This window comes from Pteropus vampyrus, unplaced genomic scaffold (genome assembly GCF_000151845.1).
Source record: "Pteropus vampyrus isolate Shadow unplaced genomic scaffold, Pvam_2.0 Scaffold1, whole genome shotgun sequence".
Classification (NCBI taxonomy): Eukaryota; Metazoa; Chordata; class Mammalia; order Chiroptera; family Pteropodidae; genus Pteropus; species Pteropus vampyrus.
Window position 1 is genome coordinate 12809874 of NW_011888782.1, and position 25887 is coordinate 12835760.

General features: G+C 37.3%; 1 protein-coding gene across 4 annotated transcripts in view; it reads right to left on the reverse strand.

Moving 5' to 3' along the window:
* The window catches only part of SLC4A7 (solute carrier family 4 member 7), a 100264-nt gene extending 82666 nt beyond the window's left edge, over positions 1-17598 (reverse strand). For 2 of the 4 annotated variants that reach the window (XM_011359208.2, XM_011359148.2), the window contains exon 1: positions 17251-17597. In XM_011359208.2, coding sequence (XP_011357510.1) covers positions 17251-17310 — 60 coding nt within the window. In that variant the 5' untranslated portion in view covers positions 17311-17597. Of the gene's footprint in view, positions 1-17250 lie in introns of all 4 variants that reach the window. The other 2 variants (XM_011359372.2, XM_011359293.2) reach the window with 2 other exon arrangements.
* Between the last annotated feature and the right edge of the window lie 8289 nt (positions 17599-25887).

The following is a 25887-nucleotide window of genomic DNA, read 5'->3' on the forward strand; positions in this document are numbered from 1 at the left end:
AATAGCTTCTTATTAATGACCTAATCCAAGAAATTTTCTCCATAAATTACATTAGCATAAAATTAAAACTAGATACTACTGAAAACTGTACCTATACATATATAATGCGATTTGTCAATCAGTTTATTTTGGCTGAAGATAAAACATTATTTTAATGAGTACAGGTTCTAGAGTTGGACAGCCTGAATTCAAATCCTAGCTCTGTTACTTACAGGCTGAGCAAGTTACTTAATCTCACTAGATTTCAGTGTCCTCATCTGTAGAATGTGGATAGTAACAGTACTTACAACTGATACGTTGTAAAAATTAAACAAGATAATGAGTACATGAGCTTAGAAAAATTTCTAGCACAAAATACGTACTCAATCAAATATTAGGTATTAGTACCCTACATAATCATCTTCACTGGTCATACTATGTTAATTTTACATTTTATATTGAAGTGAAACCGAATTTATTCTGTACACATTCACCATGCATTCCCAACTCATTTCAAGCTCCCTGAAGATATAATTTTCTTTATGCAGAATTTTATTAACTCTGTATATATATGATAAATTCTTAGTGATAAAAACAAAATACAGTATGTCATGCTAGATAGGTTCAAAGCAAGTCACATAGAGCTTTTGTTTGCTTCTAAAATACTGATAAATTGAAAGGTAAAAAAAAATTGATCCTAACATAGATAAGACATATTGTCACTTGCCTTTCCGGTTGTGACGATGGTTTCATATTCATTTAGGTCACCTCCTCATGAATTCTAAGAGGCCCAGTAAACAATCAAAAATGTAACCATGAAATAGCATTCAAATCTGAATCTAAGGAGATTTAGCACCAACCTTTATATCAAAGGGTTCTTCAATGAAAATGATTTTCTATTCATTTTATATAAATTTGCATCTTACTGAAAATGTATGCACTATTCTGAATATCCAAGTTGCCTTTGTATTATCAGCTAATCATTCAACTGAATAAAAAAATTAAAGTGCACTTTTTCAATACCTGAGTCATTTGGATATCTATATATATTTCACAGTTTATACCTTTCCTTCTACTACAGGACACTTTCATTCATTCCTTTATTCACTTAATCATATAATAAATATTTATCAAGTGCCTATTACGTGCCAGACACTGTGCTAGTAGAGATAGGATATACTCAGACCCAGAGATGAGAAAAAGTTTACTATGTTCAAATAACTAAAATCAGTTGACTATGATTGAAACGCAGAACAGGAGGGAATTGCAGTAAAAACAGAAAAAGATGGAGAAGGGAAAATGGGCCAGACCTTTCAGGGCCCTGGTAAATTTTGGACCCCTCCTGAGAGCAGTGGGGAGTATGATCAGTAGTACAAAGATCCCTCTACAGGGAAACAAACACTGTAAAGAATTATAGGCAGGAACTGGTGTCAAAGACTCTCTCCCTTGACCAAACTTTAATGAGGCTCAGGCCAACCTTTGGCTTTCTTCTCTGTTCCTGTAAAATCCAGTTTGAGCAAGAATCCTGTTAAGGCAGTTTAAGGAAAATCCCTAATCCCTGGTATCTGATCCAGCCTGGAAACCTTATCACCCACCCAGTCTTCTCTTCAGTAATCCTGCTGAGTTGGTCTAACAAGAATCTTTCTTTCCTCTGCTATTTCCTCTTAGCAACTTTCCATCCACTGACCCCAAACCCCTGCTTCTTGAATACAAATGCCCACTTGTCCTTGTTAGCGTTGGAGTTGAGTTCAGTCTCTTTCCCCGCAACTATAGTGGTACTTATACCCATCAGAATATCCTCCCTTAAATAAAGTCTGCTTTATCATCCTTTAACAAGTGTCACTGAATAATTTTTTCTGTAACAGTTAGATTAACATTTTTTTTTCTGAAACACTGGAAGCCAACTAGAAAGGTACTGCATTATTCCAGACAAAAGAAGACAGAGGCCTGAACTATTGTGGTCAAAGGAAGGATGGAGAGAAGTCAACTGATTTGAGATAAGGATGCTGAATCCTTTGGATTTGGTGTTTGGGTAGAGGGAAGGAAAAGCAATGGATAATACTCACATTTCAAACTTGAGCCAGCTAGTGGTGCCATTCACTGAGATAAGAAATGCAAAAAGAAGAGAAGGTCTGATAAGATCTAAAGACATGTAAAGTTTCAGCTGGGTTATCCAAGCAGAAATAGCAGTGGATGGAGCTCCCTTCTGATATCTTCTACTGACTCTGTGAAGAGAGTAGCAATATTTGCTGGGATTTAGGCGTCAGAGGATACAGTCTAAAGAGAGCAGAGAATATTTAATGTGCCCACTGTAGAAAATAGGAGATAATTAGAAAGACAAAGGAGCATTTTCTATGTTTGAAGACCAGAAGGAAACATGAATGTATAGGGGTACCAATCTATAAGGCTATGTAACTTAACTTTTCCAGCTATTCTGAGCACCCCCAGCACAATTAAACTAATTGAGGACTGGGAATTTATCCTAATATTTAATACCAAAAAACATGACGTCAAATGTCTTCGAACAAGAGAGAGGCCAAATATAAACTGCACAGAGAAGTGGAGGCAGCAGAACCTCCCCCCACCCCCAAAAAAGTGGGAAAGTGACTGGAGAGCCTCAAAGAATAAGAATTATGTAAGTAGTAGAATAAGAGAGCCAGAAAAAAAAAAAAGATTATGGTTAGATTTGAGTATCTAAATTTAAGAATTCACACATAGAAGAGCTTCAGGAAATAAGGTCTTGAGCATTATCGAATGAAATTAAGGATCCTGGTACATAAGAAAATTATCAAACTGAAAAGAGTTACCCCATTTTGCACTCTCAAACAACCTAAAATGAGAAAAGGCCTTAACCCAAGAGATCTACGGGAAAACTGTGAATCAGATGTCAATTTTTTCAATACACGATCTGGAGTGAACATGAGTACAAGATAACAGGGAAGGAAGATACAGGGTGGCTAGCATAAGCTTCAAAAGAACAGGGTTTCATATGTTCAACATTTATACTCAGGCAATAAAAATGTTCTTTTAATCAGTTCTCTCAGCAGGGAGAGGAAAAAACTGGCTGAATACCGACAAAGAACACGACCACCTTTTAGCTTTTACAAAGACATAGGCCATATTCGGTATACAGTCAAATAAATGTTCATATTAAGAAAAATATACTATTGAGCAAAAATAAAAGGTATTTCACATTTGCTCTGTAAGCATTTTCCACTACAACATTATTAACAGATGGACATTACCGGCACTCACCGCACCAACGCTAGGGCCTGAGGGCATTGGTCTGAACTCTGATTCCTCCATTCACTAGCTGTGATCCTGAGCAGAGGCCAAATTGCTGAGACTCACTGTCTCTCTTTTCTGAGACGTACTTTCCTCATACATAAAATACAAGCGATGTTATTATAACATTCCATGCTCCTGACAGGGTTATGTTCTAACCTGTTATGTTCTCAACATCACTCACAAGAGTAAATATTCAGTTAAACTATTAGTAATATCAGAAAGGTGCACATCGCCCTCATTTATAAATTTGGAAATTATAAAAAAATCAATCTGCTTTACAAAGTGACTAACACTCTCAGATACTTCTGGAATATAAATATTACTTTTTAACTCTTACAAATATTATATCCTATGAACTAAATGAACCCTATAAGGAGTATATCTTTATGAAATGTCTGTCCCAAACAATTTCTTATACAGCATTTAGCTGCAGTGAATGTTTAAATGTAAAGAATGAGAAACATGCTGACTATTGCTCACAGTGGGGCAAGTCTGAGTGAGGTGCATAAACATGGGACATCAAGGGACTCCAAGCAGAGTTAAGAACAAAGAAAAAAAAGGAAGAAAAACCATCCACTTAATAGTTGTATTTTAAAAAACCCAGGAAAGTCTATGCATGAATGCCCTTCAAAAAAAAAAAAAAAAGATTTTGGAAAAAAATTGATAACAGGTTAGGTATTTAAATGAAATATATATGGGCTACAAATTCTAACTAGATATGGAAGAAAGGGCAAACAGTGGAAAGAAAGAAAAAAATGACAAGCAAACGGCCTCAAAGTTCAAAGACTAGGAATGATGGAAGTATACTGGTTACCAAATCATATTAATGACACTGTAGAAAGACGCATAAATTCCTACAATGGTTCCACTGAGGACCTTTCTAACAGTCATCGAAAGCGCAAACATTGATTAGGCTTGAAAACCTCTTAAAGGGACTCAGTTCAAGAATGGCAGTAATTTAGAGGACTTCAGTAAGATGACAGCCAGGCCTAAACACACTTCAACTCACCAAGGGCCTAAACCTCAATCATATGGAAATAATTTTCACTACAACCATCTTTCTAGTTAAAAACGAAACACAATAATTAAAGCCATTGCTAAGGTGCTAATACATTGATCCAGTTGACAGTCTCCAGAAAAAAAAAAAAAAGACTACTTCGTCCAATTCCTGCAAAAATAATTTAACTCTTTTAGGGATAATCATTCTGCTGATCTGTGTAGGAAGTGGCTATAAAAGAATAGCTTCAGATACTTAAAAATATTTTTATTACAAAAAGAATTCATGCTCTTTGTGAAAATTTTGAAAACTAAAATACAATCATCTATTTACCATTAAATTCCACCTCCAAGAGATACGCAATAATAACCTTTGATCTATTTTGATATTCCGTATTAACACTTAATATTAAATTTTCTTCCATTACTCAAAAAGAAAATAATGGAATCATACAGACACACAGTCTGCTTTTTTCACTTTCAGATACTTAATCCACAAATGTATCAAGTTTTAAATTATAGCTTGTCAAAAAGAATCACTCATTCCTTCCTATATCAATAAACTAGTAAATCAAATGGAATCTCCATCAGAGCTCTCTCCAAAAAAAACCCTAAATCTCTAGGATTACCTTACACAATAAATAATACGTATATCTTCTTTCAAGACAGCTCTATGAATCTGCACACACATAAAACATAAGAATTACAGTTCAATGTCTTCAAGCATTTCATGCTTCTCATTTTCTTATAAAATCTCAAAGCAGTTAATATACAGTAACAGAGTCCCAGTTCAACTGCATTAAAGAGTAAACAACCGACCCCTTCCCAACAGGCCAAACCAAAATTAGTCTATTGATGCTCATTTACTATAATTTGTTTGCCATCTTCTTGAGGCAGCTCGAAAAATAGAACTGCAATACCATTTTGGTTTTCTATAATAATTTTCTCAATGAACACATTCACTTCTCCAATCAGATACCAGTATCTATTGTAGATGCAGGGAGATACAGCAATCCCCAACAATCTGAAATTCATTGCCAATCTATAATCTCAAACTGCCCCTATTTGAAGTTCAGGACCATAACTGAGGAAGCACTGGCACTGTAAGTATTAAACAATACCTTGTGGCTAATCCACTCAACATTCATCATTTACCCTTTCAAACCCATTTATTGCTAAATCAATACAATTAGGAGATGATAGAAAAATAAGTTAACATAAAAACTGAGTAAATATAATTATGTAAAACATGCAATTGGCATTTTTCAACTGTGAGCCAAAATGATAAACTTTAATCTAAAAATCCTTTCCCTCACTCCCTTTATGATCTGATCTCCCATCTCTCCCTATCACACTTCCAATGTGAATTCTAATTCTAGGAGGCCCATATTTTTCTATAAGATCATTATATTAAAATACCCTTTTGCTTTCTAATCAATTAAATTGCTTTTATTTATATCTTACCTTTATCAAAATTGTTTTTAAAATAATATTTGAAGTAGCTTGAAAAATAGAGGTAAGAAAACATCTCAAAAAATGCAGTTAATGTAGTACAAGTCCATATATGGCCTCGTTAAAACAAACTGCATTGCCCATTGGAGTTATTTAAATCCAATGATTTAAATAAATACATAATTGCTTATAAAAATGAGTGTGTGTGTGCATATGTGTGTGTGTGTAAAACAAAATTCAGAAGACTCACTTTAATCAATAAAATACATCGTAATCGTTATTTCACTTAACAGAAAAAAGACAAGTAAATGTAAAATAATGAACTTTTTATAAAATGTAACTCTTATCATTACACCTCAGCAGAATAATAACTTGTAACTATCTTATACCTATTCTGCCAAGAAGTGTGCTAAACTCTTCTGTATTGCAATACCCTGCAGACTAAATTCTGAGAGGCTAATAGTAACAAGAAAATACACTAAGATCTCATCAAAACAGAATTAAGCTATCCAGCATTCTCTGCTTTCTGCAACAAGCCAAGAACCAGAAGACAATCTTAAGAGGTAATATTTGTGTAGCAATGACATAATAGAAGACTCCTCTCTCATTCCCATTTAATAACTATGTGGCTTCATTTGTTATCTATAACAAACCAGTAACAGGTTAAGAAATTCGAAGAGGAAAGAAAATAATTAAAACAAGACTAAAAAAACCCACAATAGTCTAAAGCTACTTAGTGATCAGTACTCTATTTTTAAAAGGAGAGACATATTACCATTCTTTAAATGTTCTGTCAAATGATTAAAATTAAATGAAAATGTTATTTTAAACTTCTAAACATTTTATCAAATTATAATTATATTCTTTTAAATTTGATGCTAAGACAATAAACCACTATCTAACCTGCGAGATAATAGTAAAAATATATACTGGTTTCTGTCCCTGGTTCCTGGCACAGAGCTCCTAAATCCCTTGGAATTTCCTAGGTGACAGGGGTGTCTTTTGTTCTAATGAGGTGACTCTTGATGGGCTCATGAATGGGGCGAATCACCAGAAAGACCAAGCCATGATTAAACATTTTCAGCCCCAGCCCTCATTCTCCAGAGAGGAGAGAGGGGCTGGAAATGGAGTTAATGATTGTCATGCCTACTGATGAAGCCACCATAAAAATTCCAAAAGTACAAGGTTTGGGTGACTGAACATTTGGAGGTGCTAGGAGAGTGGCTTGTCTAGAGAAGGCATCGAAGCTCTGTGCCAGTTCCCACAAACCTTGCCCCTATGCATCTCTTCTATCTGGATGTTTTTCTGTACCCCCTATGATATCCTTTTAGAATACACTGGCAAAGAGTAAGTAAACTTTTCCTGAGTTTTATGATCTGCTCTAGCAAATTAAATCAGAGGAGGGGGTGAAAGGAACCTCCAATTTACAGTTGATTGGTCAGAAGCACAGGTGACAACCTGGACTTTGCAACCGGCTCTCTCTGAAGGGGGGAGCTGTATGAGACTTACCTCTTAACCTGTGGGATCTAATACTACCTCCAGGTAGTATCAGAATTGAGTTGAATTTTAAGACATCCAGCTGGTTCACAGAATTGTTTGATGTGGGGGGAAAAAACACACACATCTGGTGACAGAAGTGTTTTGAATTTGTAGTAGTGTAAGAGTAAAGGAGAAACACAGGAGGAAGACTGAGTTTTTCCTAACACACAACCCCCACCCCCAGAAAACTGTCCAGAATACCTCAACGCCAGGGTATAAGGATAATCAAGACTTTCTATTTTCTATTTATTCAATCAGTATGTACACACTCTTCAAAAATTTTGTTAATTATTTCATAAGAACACAGGATGATTAATAACAAGTTTCCAAGGGTACATTTAGCATTTGATATACTGTATTTTTTTTCCCTGATCTTGAAGAAGCCCTATAAGTATTATAATTTCTATTTTATAAATGAGAAAATAGATCCAAAGACATTAGTTGCCCAGGGCCACCTGGTGGCAGATTAGGGCTAGACAACTCAGGTGTATCTGAACTCCAAACATGTACTTGTTATACCAGGGGCTAAAGTTAATATATCTCCAAATTTTCTCATTTTGAGAATGAGGTTTTGGGCTTGTGGTTATTTAGTGAATTTCCTATTACTGAACAAAAACAGTTCAATACAGTACAATGGGAGACCAAATGAAGGCCAATTCCAGTCTGAAGGAATCCCTTACTCCTAACAAAAAGGAGACCAAGCTTGCCCAGATATAAACAGGCTCTTAACAGAACCATATCCTGATGAAACTGCTAATGGCATGTGCAAAAATGGATAAGGAAGTTTTTCCTGAACATATTAGGAGGTCATTTGGGAACAATTATAAGCAAAACAAAATAAGTACAGAGGATTACTGAAAGGACTCAACTGAGTCAGTGCATTTAGCTAGTTATAGCACCTGTACAAACACTGATGCATGGACTCGGAAGTCAAGGAAACAGAGCCCAGGAAGAAAGAGAGTCCGTACACCTCAAAATCATAAAATTAAAAGACAAGGGACAGAAAAAAATCCTATCGTGTAAGTAACAATTCTAAAGAATAAAAATAGCATAATTTCAAACCAATAAACCTAACAGCTGGCATGGTATCTGGGGTTTGAAATCTCTTTTCTTGCCATTGATCCTTTTATAATTATATAGATGGAAAGTCAAGGATTCTCATAAAGCAAACATTATGCAAGTATTAATATATAAGTAAAATACTCACTGTTTTCCAACAATCAATTTAAATGTATTTAAAACTTGTAGAAATATCTTAAGAGTCATAAAATTTTCATCTTAACGGTGCGTAATTCTTACTTGGCCTAAAATCCTCTCAGGTTAAAAAAAAATGTTACATATTCTTACTTTGAGATCAATCTAAACTATTTACCCAGTATCTCCCCTCAGAAGAACCAAGGCAAGAAACATTCTCTTCCACCGGCAGTTAAATCAAGCAAAGTAGGAGTCTTTTTCTTAATGGTAATACCACAAATAGAAGTTCTATAATTTGTTAATTGACTGGTTAAACAATTAAGTAGACGCATATTCAATTTCAATCTTATGAGTTCATATTATGCTAACATTCGTTCGCTGAATATTCATTGAATGTTTTCTATGTATTAAACCTTAGAATAGACCTAATGGAGGATTTAGCAATGATCCAGAAATTTCATTGAAATACTCAATTTCTATAATATTAGCAACAGATTCACAAGTTATAGTAATAAAAGCGTTGAAATACAGAAGAAGGCTATAGTTAACTCAATTATCTGAGGCAAATAGAGCTTTCAAGTATCATACAAGTAAAATTATCTGATATGCTTAATACTACATGGTACTGAAAAGCAGTATCTTTGATTACTCCAGACTACTGAGAAACAGAAGATGAAGAGATGAACAGTGATTTGGTATCCACTAAGGGTTCAAATCTCAGCTTATCTTTTTACTGTTTGGCCTGAGAAACTTTAGAAAACCTCTGTGCCCATGAGTTCACATCTGTAACAAGGATAGTAAGTGATTAAAAGATGCCTAATAAAATGCATGGCTCAAAGCGGGCTTTCTCTAAAAAAGTTAGTTACCTCTTCTTCACTAACTTGCCCCACAGCAAAAAACAAAACCGTAAGTCGTAGGTTAGTGATTCACATCGATGTGAATTTCATGACATTCCTTTTCTCACCCAGTGTTACAACCACTGACTTCATCTGAGGTGCCATGAAGTCTCAGGATACCACTGAGATTCACACTGAAATATAAATATAAAAATACTTTCAAGAGAGGAAGAAATGATTACCCTTACCAAATATTGTTTCTAACCACTGGCTAAAGAGAAATCATTCCTTTCATCTTATTTTTAACTAATTATTTTTGAACACAGGGATCGACATTTCACGTGGAACACATATAACATGAGGAATCCACAGTTGCAGTTATGTCTTCCCACAGTACTGCCATGTTGTACAGTTCCAGGAGAAACCAGTTCCACTGTCTGTGGTCAAGGTAAATGGTGCCTTCTGGAGCAAAAACAGAAAAACAATGTGAATAGTGAATGCCCCCTGCAACTGTGCCACTGTAATCTCAACAATTAACTGTAAACCGATCTGGATAAATATCTTCTTAACATCTGTTATCAATCAATGGTAAGTATAAAAATCACAAATGAAAATTCTAACTTTAAAAACACACATATACCGAAGCAGTTATTTCCTTATGCCTAAGGTACTTCGTTTACAATAATAACAGGACCCTCAGCCTCTTCCTGAACCCTGCCTTCTATTTATTCCTCACTAATCTAAATCCCTAGATAGAAGTTGAAAGTGAGAGGAGGATCAGGACATCAGTAGCATACAAACTCAAAATTTCCAAAGGACTCGTGCATTCAATATAACTAGGAATGCAGTATGTGATTTTAATGAAAGACATGTATTAACAACTTTGGTATTTATGTGATACCTTTATAACATGACAAATTAAGTTGTATGTCTCTCATGAAATAGGTGGATATGCAAACCTATAGCATTAAGCAATATAAGAAATCATCCTCTTTTGTACTGAACAGGTATGTTTGCCTGGTTCAAAATAAAAACTGTATAGAAAAGTATACACGGAAGTTTTACTTCCACTCCAGTCTCAATTCCTGTCTACCCCTCTCCCCCAACCTTCTATGGCAACCATTTTTATTAGTTTTTTTATTAGTTTTTTGTTTACTTTTCTAGTCTACTCATACAAAAACTAGTAAATACAAATGTACTTTCTTATTCCTCCCCTTAGAGAAAAGGCACTACATAGTATCCTGTCACACATCTTGCCTTTTTAAATTAATTATCCTAGAGATCTCACCACTTCAGTACAGAGAGATCTTTCTCATTCTTTTTTTATAGCTGTAGTATCCCACAGTGTGGATATACTATAATTTATTCAACCAGTGCCTCTATCAGGTTGCTTCCAAAGCATCTTCTTAAGTGATACATTCTCAAATCTCTCATTACTGTAACAAAGTAAATTATCGATATCATAGGACTTGCTTTCTTAAACTACAGTAATACAATGTACTGTTATATTTAAATATAACAGTAATGCCTTACTGTTATATTTTGTAAGACCCATCAGAAATTTCCACCTCACATGGTTGCATTCTCTCCCCATCAAAATTTAATGTATTTATTATAGGATATCTCAGAGCTTTTAATATACAGTTATGCATATGAATCTCCAGAAAGTATAGTGTGGGACATTTCCCAAACTTATCTGGCTACAGAATGGTTCTTTGGCAAAACCTCCTATAAATGTAGTATTCTGCAAAACAAACTTTAGCAGAATAGAGTGGATGGGGCGGATATAATAACTATTGTCATCTATTTGAGCAAAATATAAGACTATGAACTTTTAAGGAAGGTATGAAACCAAGCTGAGCTAATTTTGGACTCGGCATTCCTTACTTAGCTGTTTTTTAAATTATAAACCCCTTTGAGATCTAAATGTAAAGCTATTTGACCCTCTCCTGCAAAGAATGCATACAAGCATAAAATTTTTCAGTTTCTGGGGATTCATGGACCCTAAGGCCCATCCACAGTCTCTATGGTCATATCTATTTTAAAAGTAATTTTAAATGGACTGTGCTACATTATCTATGGCAATATTAATATTCCAAAAGCTAGGACAGAACTCAGAGCACTTTTCATGCAAAGCTAACGAGAAACTAGCAGAGAATTCACCATGAAGCGTACCCTGGTGCAAAACAAACAAAGCATATTCAAAGGGACCATGTTCAACAATTAATGATATCAAGCAAAGTAAATTCTATTAAATAACTGTGGAAACTGTTAACAAGGGTTTGTAGTCTGGTTTTTACATGGGTGCCTCTCATTTTAAATGAATAAATAAGATTCTTACAGAAGAGAATTTGTATTTTATTTCATTTTATACAGTATAAAATCTTAGCATCCAGGATTTTTAGAATTCAGTACATTTCCCATTAGACAGCAGTGTTTACTAGAAATACAGTTCTGCTGCAAATTTGAATGTGACAATGTGAATATCCAGGAGAAAGGAGAAAAAAACTCTGGAACTTTTAAATGTAGATCAAAGAATCTCCAAGCACAACTGTAGTCTAACAAGTGAAATCAGGAGAAAAGAGGTATTAAATTAAAGAGGGGATACATGCATGGCTACTGCATCTGATTTTGGGGTTGATACTCTACCCTCCCTTCCTTAACACTTCCTCCCCCAAAAAGCCCACCCATGGCAAACATTAAAAAGTGCTAAAATTTTGAAAAAGATGTTTCTAGATCAAGATAATATCCTAGTGGCTAAAGTATAACAGAATGGAAATTCCTAATTTAAAATCTTATCAAAAATTTGTTTCTTAAGAGGACTTTTTTTAAGGAAAACATCTCCAACACTATGAAGAGTGCACTATGCATGAATTTGTTTTATTCCTATTTTTGTTGAAAACATAAAGTCTTAAGGTAAGAGGAGTTCTGCATAAGTAGGTTCAGCATTTTTCCAGAATAAAAAATGGTATTAAGTCAAAAGTATTCTGTGTATAAAAGAACATGCAAACACAAAAGCATCAAGTGTTAATTACAGTTGACCCTTGAACAACACAGATTTGAACTGCGCAGGTCCACTTATATGTGGATTTTTTCAAAAAAATATGTATAGTATTATAAATGTATTTTCTCTTCCTTGTGATTCTCTTAATAGTATTTTGTTTTCTCTAGCTTCCTTTATTGTAAGAATACTGTATACAACACATACAACATACAAAATGTGCTAATCCACTGTTTATGTTATTGGTAAGGCTTTGAGTGAACAGTAGGCTACTTACTGGTAGTTAAGTTTTGGAGAGTCCAAAGTTATACCTGAATTTTTGACTGCACAGGGACTGGTACCCCTAACCCCTACATTGTTCAAGGGTCAACTGCATGTTACGGCAAATTATGAGGGAAAAAGATTATAAGGATCTTTTTCCTTCTCATGCTCTTGCTCTTTTGAGAAACCATTCCATATTCCTTTCTATAATACAATAGAGTATAGGCATCTTGTACATGTGAATCCATCTTCAAAGGTACATCAATTTCCCAAGTTCCTGATCTGAGTTGAAATATAACTGAACAGCTTCTCCAAATCAGGCAATCTGACAAAAAAAAAAAAAGCAGCAATACAGTCCTGGAATTCAGACAGAGAGGATGATTCTATACTGCCTAATAGGTGAACAGAATGAGAACCAAATGACACCAATCCATATAACATTCTCTACAAAAGAAAAAGGATATTTAAAATATTAAATCATCTTTTCTATTTCATTATGAAATGTGGATTGTGCTTTACCTTGAATATTGCCCCCCCAAAAAAAAGCTTAAATGAACTTATTAAAACCCAAACTATGGCTTAAGAAAAATTAAAATATTTAAAAATATCTTTTCCAAGAAATTTGAAAATCTGCTTAAAATAGCCAAACTAAACCTTTCGGTACTGGCATATCGGCTCCAAATAAAAATGCAAATCTACGCCATAATCATATTATCTTCCTAAGCAGCACTGAAAAAAAAAGTGGCCATTCCCATCTTATAGTATTCACTTAAAAATGTCCAGCCCAGGGAAGCAAGGAGTAACTAATTTAGACTGCAGTCTGCTAACCCTCTGAGCTCAGTAAAACCATTAAGAGCAGCACTGACAAACACTATCATAACAATATGCCAACCACAGACCCCTTCACGGTTTATTATCCCTATAATTCAAATAATCCTAAACGTTTCCCCAAGTTGTAAAATTCAATGTGTATCACTCAACAAAATACACAAAGTTGTCTGCTAAACAAAAACAGAGGCAAACTTCATTGAAAGGTAGACTGTTAGAATAGCTACATGCTTAGTACAGGAATCAAAAATTCTCTCACTCAAAAGGGGGCTAAAAGGTCGGGGCAGGGGGACTAACTGCACTTTTATATATGTAAACACTTATTTTTATTCTTGACACATGTTCACTGTAAAACTGAAAATACTATATGCATAAAAAGTGATAACCATAGAAGAATCCATAATCAATAAGAGGAAGCTATAATACAGTAAATCAAAAGCCATACTGAGAAATCTGTAACATTAACCCTATGAATCGCCTGTATACTCCATTATATAAATGGCCCATTTTGTCAGCTGCAGACTCTATCCACTTTAAGATCATTGTGGTAAAATACAGTAAGAAAGGGGAAGGAAAGAAGAAGAAAAACAACCCTTTACAGGATGTTGACAAGTGTTTAACTATCACGGTTTTAGAATGTGTTGGTTAGCACACCACATACCACTAAAATAATATACCAGGTTCCTCCAATACCAGGTTACTTGGGCTTTCGATTTTAACCTACTCAAGTAACAGGAGTCTAATGTAACAAAATACTCTTAATTTTCATAGCCTAAGCTCTCTTAGAAGAAAACCTGTGTACTTCCCAGTATCAATTACCAAACAAAACAATTCTTCAATCCAACTCAATTGTTCTACAATTTCATCTGCACAGATAACAGATTTGCTGTCTCTCCCTTTATTACAACTCTACAGATTGTGGCCCAGAGATACCAACTATAACGCAAAAACAAAAATCCCGAAATTATGCCTAGAGTGCATATTATCTCTAGAGCTATCAATACCTAACCACAGATCCCCAAATAGAATACTTACAGACCTACCAAAAAACTTTCTTGCCAATCACCACTGAACTCATACTAGGTTGTTAATATCTTTATTCTAATGACTGCTCTTTTTTAAAGTATTTCTAACAGACTCATGAAAATATTTTAATTGATGCTCACAACGGAAGCAAGAATGCAAATGCTATCCCTGTGTTCACTATACATGCCAAAATAAACTCAATAAGGTTAGGACTTTGGTCTCCCTTGTTTGCCTATAACCCCAATGCCTGGCACCTAGTGGATTCTTAATACCGTGAAATGAATGAAATCGTATAACAAAATTCATGAACAGCCCAAATATAACAGAACTGTGTTAAATCATGTACTGCTTAAAAGAACATTTGCAATATGTGGTGACAGAAAGAAATCTACTATGGGAGGTGAACACACAGTGTAAATATATATATATGCGTTACTGTTAGAGTGTACAGCTGAAACTGACTGGATTTCGTTAACCAATGTCACCATAAAAAAATTAATTAATTAAAAAAAAAATTTGTTAAAACTTGGGAACCTTCTAAACAGTGCTATTTATTTTAACAGGATTTAACGGATACCAGACAATAAGACTGACAGTTCAAATCTATTTTAAGGGGGGCCTACATAAGTTTCTATAACAAAGCAAACAAAAGTTGCATTTTTTATATGACTTTTCTCTCTATCTCAAAGCTATGATCAATGAAAATTACAGAATTTTAGGGGAAAAAAAACTTTGAGCCTAAATTATGAAACAGATGGGCTCCAATTACAGAATATATAAACTGTCACCAATTTATTCAAAAACTTTTGCATAATTATATACCTAAGACAGTATTTTATGAATTTTATTCTACATTTATTCTATTATGCTAAGGAGTTGGCTTGTGTTAAAGAAGTTGACTGATGAATCACAATCTTCCATTTTCATGACTGTCACTTAGGGGGAAAATCAGTGAAGAAAGATTTAACTGTCAATGTAAGTAGTTCTTCTCTTTCCAGTTTTCAAATTAGTGTTCTCTACTACTTAAACCAACAGTTTTCCTGTTTTCGTCCTATTTTTTAACTGTATAGTAGCTTACTGTATTTGATTTTTATTACTGATTTGTATGTTTACTCTAACCAAGTCGTACTCTCCCAAAGATTTGGGAGTCATACCTTTCCAAAGTGCTCCCCTGCCATGCCATTGATAACAGTGCTTGATAATTTTTGTCATTCGTCTCCCTCATCTGAATGTAAGTTCTATTAGAGTAGAGCTGGTTTTATCTTTGCTGAATATTACAGAATAGGTTCTAAGTGTTATTACAATGAATGAATGATTTGGAAGGCAATGACATTATCATGTGCTTCTTTGCTAGCTAAGTAGGCAATAATATTTGATAGTTTCTATCCAGCTTTATGGAAACTCAGATGCTCTTTACAGCTCTAAAGTGAAAACTTGCAAATAAATTTAAGAGCAAACAAGAGTATTTAATACACACAGAGAAGGTGCTAAAAAACATCAAAAATAGTTTATTAAAAAAGCACGCAATTACAGAAGATTCTTTTGGACAAGTTTCCAGTATTCCATTACCATCACTATGAATGATCTTTCCCAAAAACCACTGCTAAATGACTTCACTGTCTGGAGACTTTCTTCAGATTTTCCTCATGTTTTGAGAATTAATAAGTGAACATACTGAAATAATGAATGACTACTCTCGGGGTCTTACAATAATCTTTAAAAAGATGGGGGGCGAGGGGGAGGTTGTTAAGGAAAACGCTTTAATAAAAAAAAAAAACCACGTGAAAAGCAATTTTCCTGTTAGTTGTCAAAGACTGGAAAATTTTCACTGCAACCTCCCTCCTTTGCTGGTTATAGAGTAAGAAATGGAAGTCGGAAAATTTACTACACTTCATGCATTCTGAGTCAGGAACTACGAAGGAAGAAGAGACTCACAACTGTAGGGACACATGTATTCTACATGAAAGCAGGAAGTTCGTTTCTTGAGCATGGGCTGCCACTCCAGCATCCCAAATGGGAACCACGGCCTTTTGAAAGCCCACACTACTCCCCCTCTAATCCTGAAGCCAAAGCCGGCCTCACCGGGAAACGCGATTTTGCTCGGAGGATGAAAAAGAGGAACAGCAAGGAGGCTCCGGACACCTTACTCTTTCTACTTGGCCTGCGGCAGAAGGCTACTCCGGTTCTCGCCAAAAGAGGAGGCGGGCCAGGCAGAGTCAGCAGCGACTAGAAGCCTTGGCCTCGAAAGAAGGCGGCTAGTCCACGCGGCCGGAGAACTCACCAAACAAAGCACAGCGCGAACCGGGTGGGGAGACGGGAAAGAAGGGGACAGATTCACCCCAGCTCTTCACCACTGACTGGGGCAACTGACAGGTGGAGCTGTGCTCCTCCTTATTGGGAGAAGAAAGATGGGTTTTCGAGGGGCTTATGTGAACTCCAGCGCTAAGGCCACCGGAACTGAGACCCCGGCCGGGGAGAACGCCCGGGAATAAGGCAACGAGTGCTGCGGAGAGAAAGGAAGAGATGGTCGGGGTCAAGGGCAGGAGGACGGACCCTGCCGAGGTGCTGGGGTCTCGCCCCAGCGGTGGCGAAGATGCGTGTGGCGAGGATGCGCGTGGCGCGCTGCCGGCCGCCCCAGTCGGGCCTCCTCCGCACCGCCCCCTCGCACCCGCGCCCTGGGCAGCCACACAAAGGGGATGGCGAGGCGCACCGGCCGCGGGGCGGTGGAGGGGCGCCGGGCCCCGGACGTGGTGGCCGGACCGCGACGCATGCCGCACCTCTGCCTTTGTCTGTCTCGCTCTGCGCCCCCGCCCCCCAGCCGAGGAGGCCCGTCGCCCGCGGCGCCCTCACCCTGCTCGTTACCCGGGTGAGTAGAGGTCTCATCTGCTCGCCGGCCCCATCTGCCTCCATGGCCAGCCGGCCAGCCCGCGGCTACCACGACGGTGCTCCCAGCGCGGTCCTCCCGCCTCTGCCGCCGCCGCCGCCGCCGCTGCCGCCGAGACCCGAGCGCGCGAGGGGAAACGAATGTGTGTCCGTGCGCGAGGTGCGCGCGCGAGGGGAGAGCCGGGTGCGCGAGATGCGGGGCGCGCGTGTGCGCGCAGCGGTCGTGGCGCTGCCTCTCGCAGGACAGTGAGCCCGCGGCGTGGAACGTGGAGTGAGAACTGGGCGAGAGGCCGGACAAGGAGGGGGAGGAGGAGAGAGCCGCGTAGGGCCCCGGGGGGCGGGGCCGCGGACCGTGACGCGCGGAGCGCCCGGGCCCCGCCCCGACACGCCCTCCTCCCCGCCTCCTCGCTTCACGCCCCCTGCCAGTTTGGCCCCGCCAGCCTACTCAGCGCACCCGCGGGCCCCGCCGCGAGGCCACCCGGAGGCGAGGCGGGAGGGAGGCGGAACGGACATTTGTCCCAGCCAATCGGCGACTCGTAGAGTTGCGCACGAGCCCCTCCCTAACTCCCCCACGCCACCTCCTCTGGAGGCCCCGCCCCTCTTTGTAAAATCCTAACTGACCGTAGTTAAACGTCTAACTCGTTTTTCCGGTCGGAGGTTCCCCTAAATTCGGAGGTGGGGTGGAGGGTCACCACAACCCCCGGCTCCTAACCAATGTAAAGGCAGAAGGGAAGGAGGATGCCACCGTTTTCAAGGGCGCTCGCGGGAATCCCAAAGGAACTAACGGGTATTCAGGACTTCTGCAAGTTTTTTTCCCTCAGTTCAGTAGGCATGAACCCCAACTCCGGGCCTGTGAAGGAAGTACTCTTGATCAGGTGTCCTCGTGTGTTTGCCTCTTGACTAGGCACCACGGCGGGTCCCAGCACTCGAGTTCACCCTCTCGGGCGCCTCTCAGATATCCACAATTCTAACGGGATGATGACGGTGCCTGCCGCACAGGCTATCTGTAAATGTGCCTGACACATAGCATTCTTGTTATAGGCATTATTGTTACCAGAGTTATGTTGCGTGTTTAAAAAAGATAACAAAAGGGTTAGTTGAGGAAGAGCTAAATCAGTTCTATGGAAGGAAACTATGACAGCGGATCTAGAGCTCATATCCTATTTATCTCCCATAGGATATTAATAAAGCCTTTGTCGGAAATATTAAAGGATGCTGGATGTCTCATTCCTGGTTTGGGTCCTAGTCCTCTTTTGTTTTCAGTTCTCCAGAGAGTTACTTCGAGGCTGGCACACATTATTCACTGACTCGTATAAGAGCAGATGTATAACAGCTACCATTTAAAGAGGCCTATAATTAAAGGCTGTGACATTTTGCAAACATGCTTCATCGCTAATCTTCACAACACTACAAAATATTTTTTATTATCTTCACTTTACAGGTGAGGAAGCTGAAACTCACAAAGATAACTGATTTTAGGTCCTAGTTAGTGGAACTGCGCTTTCTATTGCACCATTCTAATGCCTCATTAAAGAAAGTTGAACAATAAGGATAAGGGAAGAAAAGATAAAACAAAAATGAAAGCAAAGAATATGGAGAAAAAGGAGAACTGAAATTTTTTTAAAACCCTGAAGTTGTTTAAGGAACCAATCATTCTGTTCATATCATCACTCTCTAAAGCGAATATGATTTATATTGAAGAATTAGTACTGAGGTCTCTTACAATGCAGCTCCCCTATGGTGAAACTGTGATTAGTATATACAGAACACCCTCTATCCCCTTTCTCTGCTTTATTTTTCTATGCAGCATTTATCCTCTTATAACGTTCTATATATTTTATGCTTTATGATGTTTATTGTCTATATATACACACACACAAATGTAAGCTCCATGCGAGCAGCAATTGTTTTGTCTGTTTACTATTATATTCCTAGAACCCTAGAAGAGTGCTTGGCCCTAGTAAGGTCTCAGTACATGTGTTAAATGAATGAGTGTATTTGGAGGGGCGGAGAGGCCAACATCCTTTAGGACCTAAGAGCATTCTGGGAGAGGATGTGGCCAAAGTAGTAACAAGAGCAAAGTTAGGAGCCAAGACTGTTGTTGCCAGAGTTGAAACAGCTAAGTAGTCAATTTCAAGAACTTAAAAATATATGCTTGGGAGACTGCTTAGCAATGAGTTTCCCTTAATCCATTTTGTGAAAAGAAAAAAAAAATTAGCCCATGGTTTATTTAGTCCATAATTATTTTTTGAGTGACTTCTGTGTTGCCATACACCTTTCCACTCCTCAATTTATCCCAACTGCTAGAAAAATAATGTAATAAAGGTCTGAATTATAGAATTTATTACTCTCAATTGCCCACTTAATTCAGGCTCAGCCAGAGTTCATACTGAGGTGATGATTGTAGTGAGTAAAGAAGATAATGTGTTAAAATTGCTTTCATAGAAATGGAGATGGCTGTAAAATGTTCCAAGGTGCTGAAAGGCAAATTGTTCTCTTAAGTATTTTAAATATCCATCCAAAATGTAGCACAGGGAAACATTTGCTAAACAAAGGAAAATGTGAACCTAAGTTCATCACTAACAAAGAACTTGTAGCACCTAAAATTAATAACATTTAGCTGTATCCCAAATTCAGGACACTTCTTGGGTTTCTGGAACAGTAGGTAAAACTAGCAGGCACTTGGATACAACCTCTTGGCAAGATCTTTATCCTAAGAAGCAAATAATCTTCCTCCGGCAGTTCTCTATGAGCCACAGCATATTTTGTAAAGACAAATAGCAGCTTCTCTGTCATTTTGAAAAACCTGGAACCATCCTTAACCTTTAGCTCCTTTGACAAGTATGTATCTCTTCATTGCTCCTTCTAAGTCATAGCTGAAATTTAAATGTTCCCGATTATCTGATCCTATAAAGAAAACCAAAATCCTTGGAACTGTGTTTACAAAAGCACCAGGGCAGCCTCAATGAGTGAAAGACAAAAGGAAAAGGATTGGGGAAAAAAAAAGTGTTGCTCTTTATTTCTGTAGGCTAAGCCAACAGAAAAAAAAAAAAATTTTTAATCAAGAAAACGAAACAAAATAAACAAAAAACAGACTTGATCCCTGATCTCATAGAGTTCAGTGTGAAGAACTAATATATAAACAAATGCCAACAATGCAATGTGTACAGCAATACAGTCGTGGGAATCTTGATGAAAGAGAATGGGATGGCTTTTGCTAGGGGTTGAAGGGGATGGGGGCTGCCACCTGAGGGAAAGGGATATACACAAAGGTGTTTAAAAAAGCAGCAGAGAAATATAGTTGATTAAAACTGAGTCATGAATGATAATGGGATCACTTCATGGAATGGTGAGGGAGACTGGGAAGAAAGGCGTTATAGGCAGAGGTAATGGCATCGATCAATGGCATCGATCTGAAGAAGCAGGATTGCCCAGTGGTGAAGCAGTCCCCGTACCCCCTACCTCTCTAGGCCTGCTACCCACCACCCACTGGAGGCAAACTGCCTGGGGCTTATTGCTTTTTTGCTAGTTGTGTCTTTATGCAAGTTACCTCACTTTACCAGCCTCCTTTTTGAAACTGTAAGTTGGGGGAAACAAAGGTACCTTCCTCATGGACTTGCAAATGAAGGTTAAAGGAGAGCGTCTAGCATGCTACCTAACATATAAGAAATACTCATTACTTGTTCATTATTATCATCTGGCTGGGAAACCATGAGATGGGAGAAAGATAGGCTCAAGCTCATACAGTGGGAATGGCCCTATATATCAGATTCCTAGGCACTTACATTCCCATTAGAATGAAAATTTCTCAAGTGCAGGGACTATATCTGCCTTGTCGCTGGGAACATTGTGGAGTTCCTGGCACATGGTGTCCACTTAAAAAATATTGAATGAATGAATAAATGAGTGAGTGCTAAGGAAATGGACTCTTTTCTACATACAATTGCAGACCCACCATCAGAGGGAAGTATTGTGACTATATTATACACATAGCCATGTTAAAATCGAATGGAAAGGAGAAATGCCAAGAGCAAAGAGATATGTTAGAACTGCTCTGCTCAATATGGTGACTATTGAACACTTGAAATATGGTTAATATTAATTGAGATGCGCTGCAAATTTTAAAAAATTAACACATAAAAAGAATGTAATCTTGTTAATAATCTTATATTGATTACATGTTGAAATAATAAAATTTTGGATACTAGAAAATTTTTAATTACATACATGGCTCACATTATATTCCTATTGGGCGGCCCTGGGCTACGAAACATGGACTAAGGCAATGACAAAGGAAATAGAAAATGTAAGTCAGATCTAAGAGATAGTTTGGAAGTAAAATTGATAGTGAATATAGTGATCCTGAGATACGCAAGCTGCAGGAAGAACAATCAAAGATGAGCCCATGTCCATGGACAGGCTGAATTTGATATCCTCAGGGACATCCAGCTGGAGATGGATAAACTTGTCAGGAACTGAAACCTGAGCTCTGAGCTAGAGGTACATAGTCCAAGAAACTTATTTGTCTCTACTGAAGCAACAAAATCCCTAGGCCAGTGTCCTCCCAGACACTGAGGGGCTATTATTACTCGAGGAGTCATCCAGAGAGAGAAAAAGAAGGATGTAGATTACTAAAATCAAGCTAGCTGTGACACGAAGTCTATGTGCACATTTGCAATTCATCTACAACACAACACTGTCATCACCATTCCTCTGGGTACCTCTTCCATGATAGGGACACTTCTCCTTCAAGATTTAAAAAGCATTTTAAGGAAGAAAATATTTGCAAATGACGCATCTAACAGACTGTTATCCAAATTATACAAAGATGTCTTAAAATTCAACAATAAAACAATTTCAAAAATGAGTCAAAGACCTTAACAGATACCTCACCAAAGAAGATATACAGGTAGCAGTTAAGCATATGAAAAAATGCTCCACATCACAAGTCATCAGGACAATACCAATTAAAACAACAATGAGATACCACTACACATTTATTAAAATGGCCAAAATCTGGAACGCTGTCAACACCGAATGCTGGCAAGTATGTGGAGCAACGAGAGCTCTCATTCATTGCTGGTGGGAATGCAAGGGGTTACAGCTACTTTAAAATATAGTTTGGGAGCTCCTTACAAAAATAAACATACTCTTACCATGAGACCCAGCAATTATGCTCCTGGGTATATGCCCAAAGGAGTTGAAAATTTTAGGTTCATACACAAATTTGCAATTATTTATATTTGCCAAAACTTGGAAACAACTGAGATGTCCTTCAGTAGGTGATCAGATAAACTATGATACAACTAGACAATGAATATTATGCGTGAATGAGCACTAAAAAGAAATAAGCAATACTAAGTGAAAGAAGCCAACCTGAAAAGGCTACATACTGTAGGATTACAACTATATGACATTCTGGAAAAAACAAGACTATGAAGACAGTAAAAATTCAGTGGTTGCCAGGGATTGGGAGGCAGGATGAATAGGTGGAGCACAAAGGATCTTAAGGCAGTGAAAATATTCTGTATGAAACCATAAGTGATAGATACATGTCATTATACATTTGTCTAAACCCATAGTAGGCACAACACCAAGAGTGAACTATAAAGTAAACTATGGATTTTGGGTAATTATGTGTCATTGTAGGTTCATCGATTGTAACAATGTACAACTTTGGTGGGAGATGTTGATAATTGGGATGGCTATGCATGTGTGTGGGCACTTTCCCCTCAATTATGCTGTGAACCTAAAGCTGCCTTAAAAAATAAATTCTTAATAATAATAATAATAATAATAAAGCCTAAGGAATAAAGCTTAAGTTGGTGCTATAGGAAAAAAATTAAAACATTTTAACCTTTCACTAATAAAAATCAGTGGGTAGAGTACATATGTTCAAGTATGCTCACTGAAACATTTGTGATAGAGAAAAAAAAACTGGCAATAATCACACTTAAGTAAAATAGATTTTTTTATTATTCCAATAATATAAAGCATCACCTTAACTGGAAATACCAATATAATTTAGGCAAAGTATTTTCTTTGGTTTAAGTTACATAGATAATTTTATCAGTCATTCCCCATTACTTTATATGTATAGATACAAAGTCATTAAATTTGATATATTAATGGAGTGTCCTACTCCTGAGTATTTACCCAAGAGAAATGAAACTATATGCACAGGAAAAAAACCTATATGTGAAAGTTTATTGTAACTTTGTTCATAATAGCTGAACTAGAAACAACAATAATGTCCTTTAATGAGAAATATGGATAAATAAGAATTACAGATATAGTGAGTGGATAAACAAATGGTGGTATATCCGTGTAATGGAATACCAACCTACAGCAAAAAGGAAAACTATCGACACATACAATGATGTAGACGAATCCAAAAATTAATTTTCCTAAAGTGAAAGAAGCAGCCTCAAGAGGCTAGGTTCTGTCCGATTCCATTTATATAACATTCTCGAGAAAAGCAAAAGAGACAGAAAACAAATTGATGGTTGCCAAAGTTTAGGGATGAGGATCGGGAACTGGTCTATTTCTTGACTGTGATGGTAGTTACAAAACTGTATGTATGCATTGACAAAACTCATTGACAAAACACTAAAAAGGATGAATTTTATGTAATATGTATATAAATAATACTTCAATAAACTGAACATAAAACAAAAAGAAACATACTATATTATAAGCACACATTATAAACACACATACACATATGCACATATATTTTACAATCTGGGATTAGTGAATTGTTCTTTCATCAACCTTATTTTACATATTTATGATTATGTAGTTGGTCTGTGTTGTTCTTTAAAGAGTATATCACTGCATCCATAATAAAATGTTAATTTTAGAGCTTCAATTAACCCTTTTCAGTTATTTTGGTTTCTTATTAACACATACAAAACTATTCGTGTGTCTGTTTCTGAATTCTCTTTTGTACATATATAATCAGAAGAAGCTACAATTATTGAAACTAAAGCCTGTAAGCACTGTCACAGTCAAATAACACAGCAAGTTAGGAAGGGTCTTAGAACTGAATTCTAGACTGCTAACACTCAGCTCATTGTGTCTTTAACAATGCTGATTTTTTTTCTGAGTCAGTTCAAAATTTTGGTCACCATCTATGTAGTTTGCTCAGGTATTGGCTGGAATACTGTAATCTACTGTTGAGTAATAAGTGGCAAGTGAGTGCAGAATAGTGTACATGGACACTTCGAGATGTACCAGCAAACTTATTTTAAAGACTGTTATGCGTTTTGAGTTAGGCAGTATTCTTTAAAAGTCAGGGTCCATTTCGGTCACACCTAGGTACACCTGTTTTGGTTGCTTTCCAAAGACTGTTCCTCTTAGTACTTGGGCTAGGAGGACATTGAAAGATCCTTCTTGATCCTTCTTTTTCTTCTCAGGACCACTTTTTATACATAGTGAAATTTAAACACACCTTTTTATGAAAAAGATCCCTTTGACCAGGTCCATGACTGAGACTACAGTGACTTTTGGAGAACTCATCTGAACCAAACGGGAAATCTAAAATCCCAAGGTCCCATTATGAGAAACATAGACAAAGATATAGTAGACTTTTAGGGAGACAGAGATGGAAGAAAACATTTCTCACCATGAAATTAAAATTCTCAAAGTGTTACCATGCATTAACATTAAAATAAATACTTGGATTGGTGTAGATTATTTTGGAATATTCATAATCATCCCATTTTAAGATCGTCTAAAACTGACAGGACAAAGGAGGTAGGTTCTGCATGACCTTGGACACATCGTTTAATACCTATGGACTTCTGTTTCCTCATCTGTAAAATGGAGATAATTGAGGCCATAATCTCTTATCCCCAACTGCAGACTCCATAAATCTCTGAAACACTAATGTTCTTTTATAACTTTTGGCTACAAAAACCTAACGTAAACGGATATGGGACTATTCATACTCTTTATATCCTTCCTGTGATTATCCATATGTCTCATTACCAAAATATTAATGTAACTGATAACAGGATGTTGTCCCAGACCCTGCTGGGGTGTTTCATAACATATACAATATCCATTATATCATTTGTCTAAATTTTGAAAAATTCTGAAATCTGAAATATCTGGCCCTAAGGATTTCAAATAAAGAATCACAGACTTGTAATATCTGTTCTGTTTATTTCAAAGATGTTGTAAGGGCCAAGTAAGGTAATAGATAAGAAAACACTTGACAAAATGGATGCTGTACCTACTTTAACTATAGGTAGCCCTGGGGATTCTACTTTCTAGAACCTTTTCAGTGTGGAGGCTCTCTCTCCCTGTGTTAAAAGAAGTTTCCATTTTCTATTTGTCTTACAGCTTCTTTTCCTGTCTTACATCCATGCTGTTCCTCTCCTTAAGGATCTCTCTTAAAGTCAGCTCCCTATGATTAGGGGTTTGTTCCTACCCAGGGCCAGTCTTGGTATCTCTTGTTCTGTACCTTTTGTTAAACTCAAGATAGTAATGAATCACCAACAGAGAGTGAAGAGAAATCAGATCAAGTGGGAACCTAAGCCCTTGAGGTGCTTCCAAATATTTTGTATACATCCTGGAAACTTTGTAATCTTCAGTGCT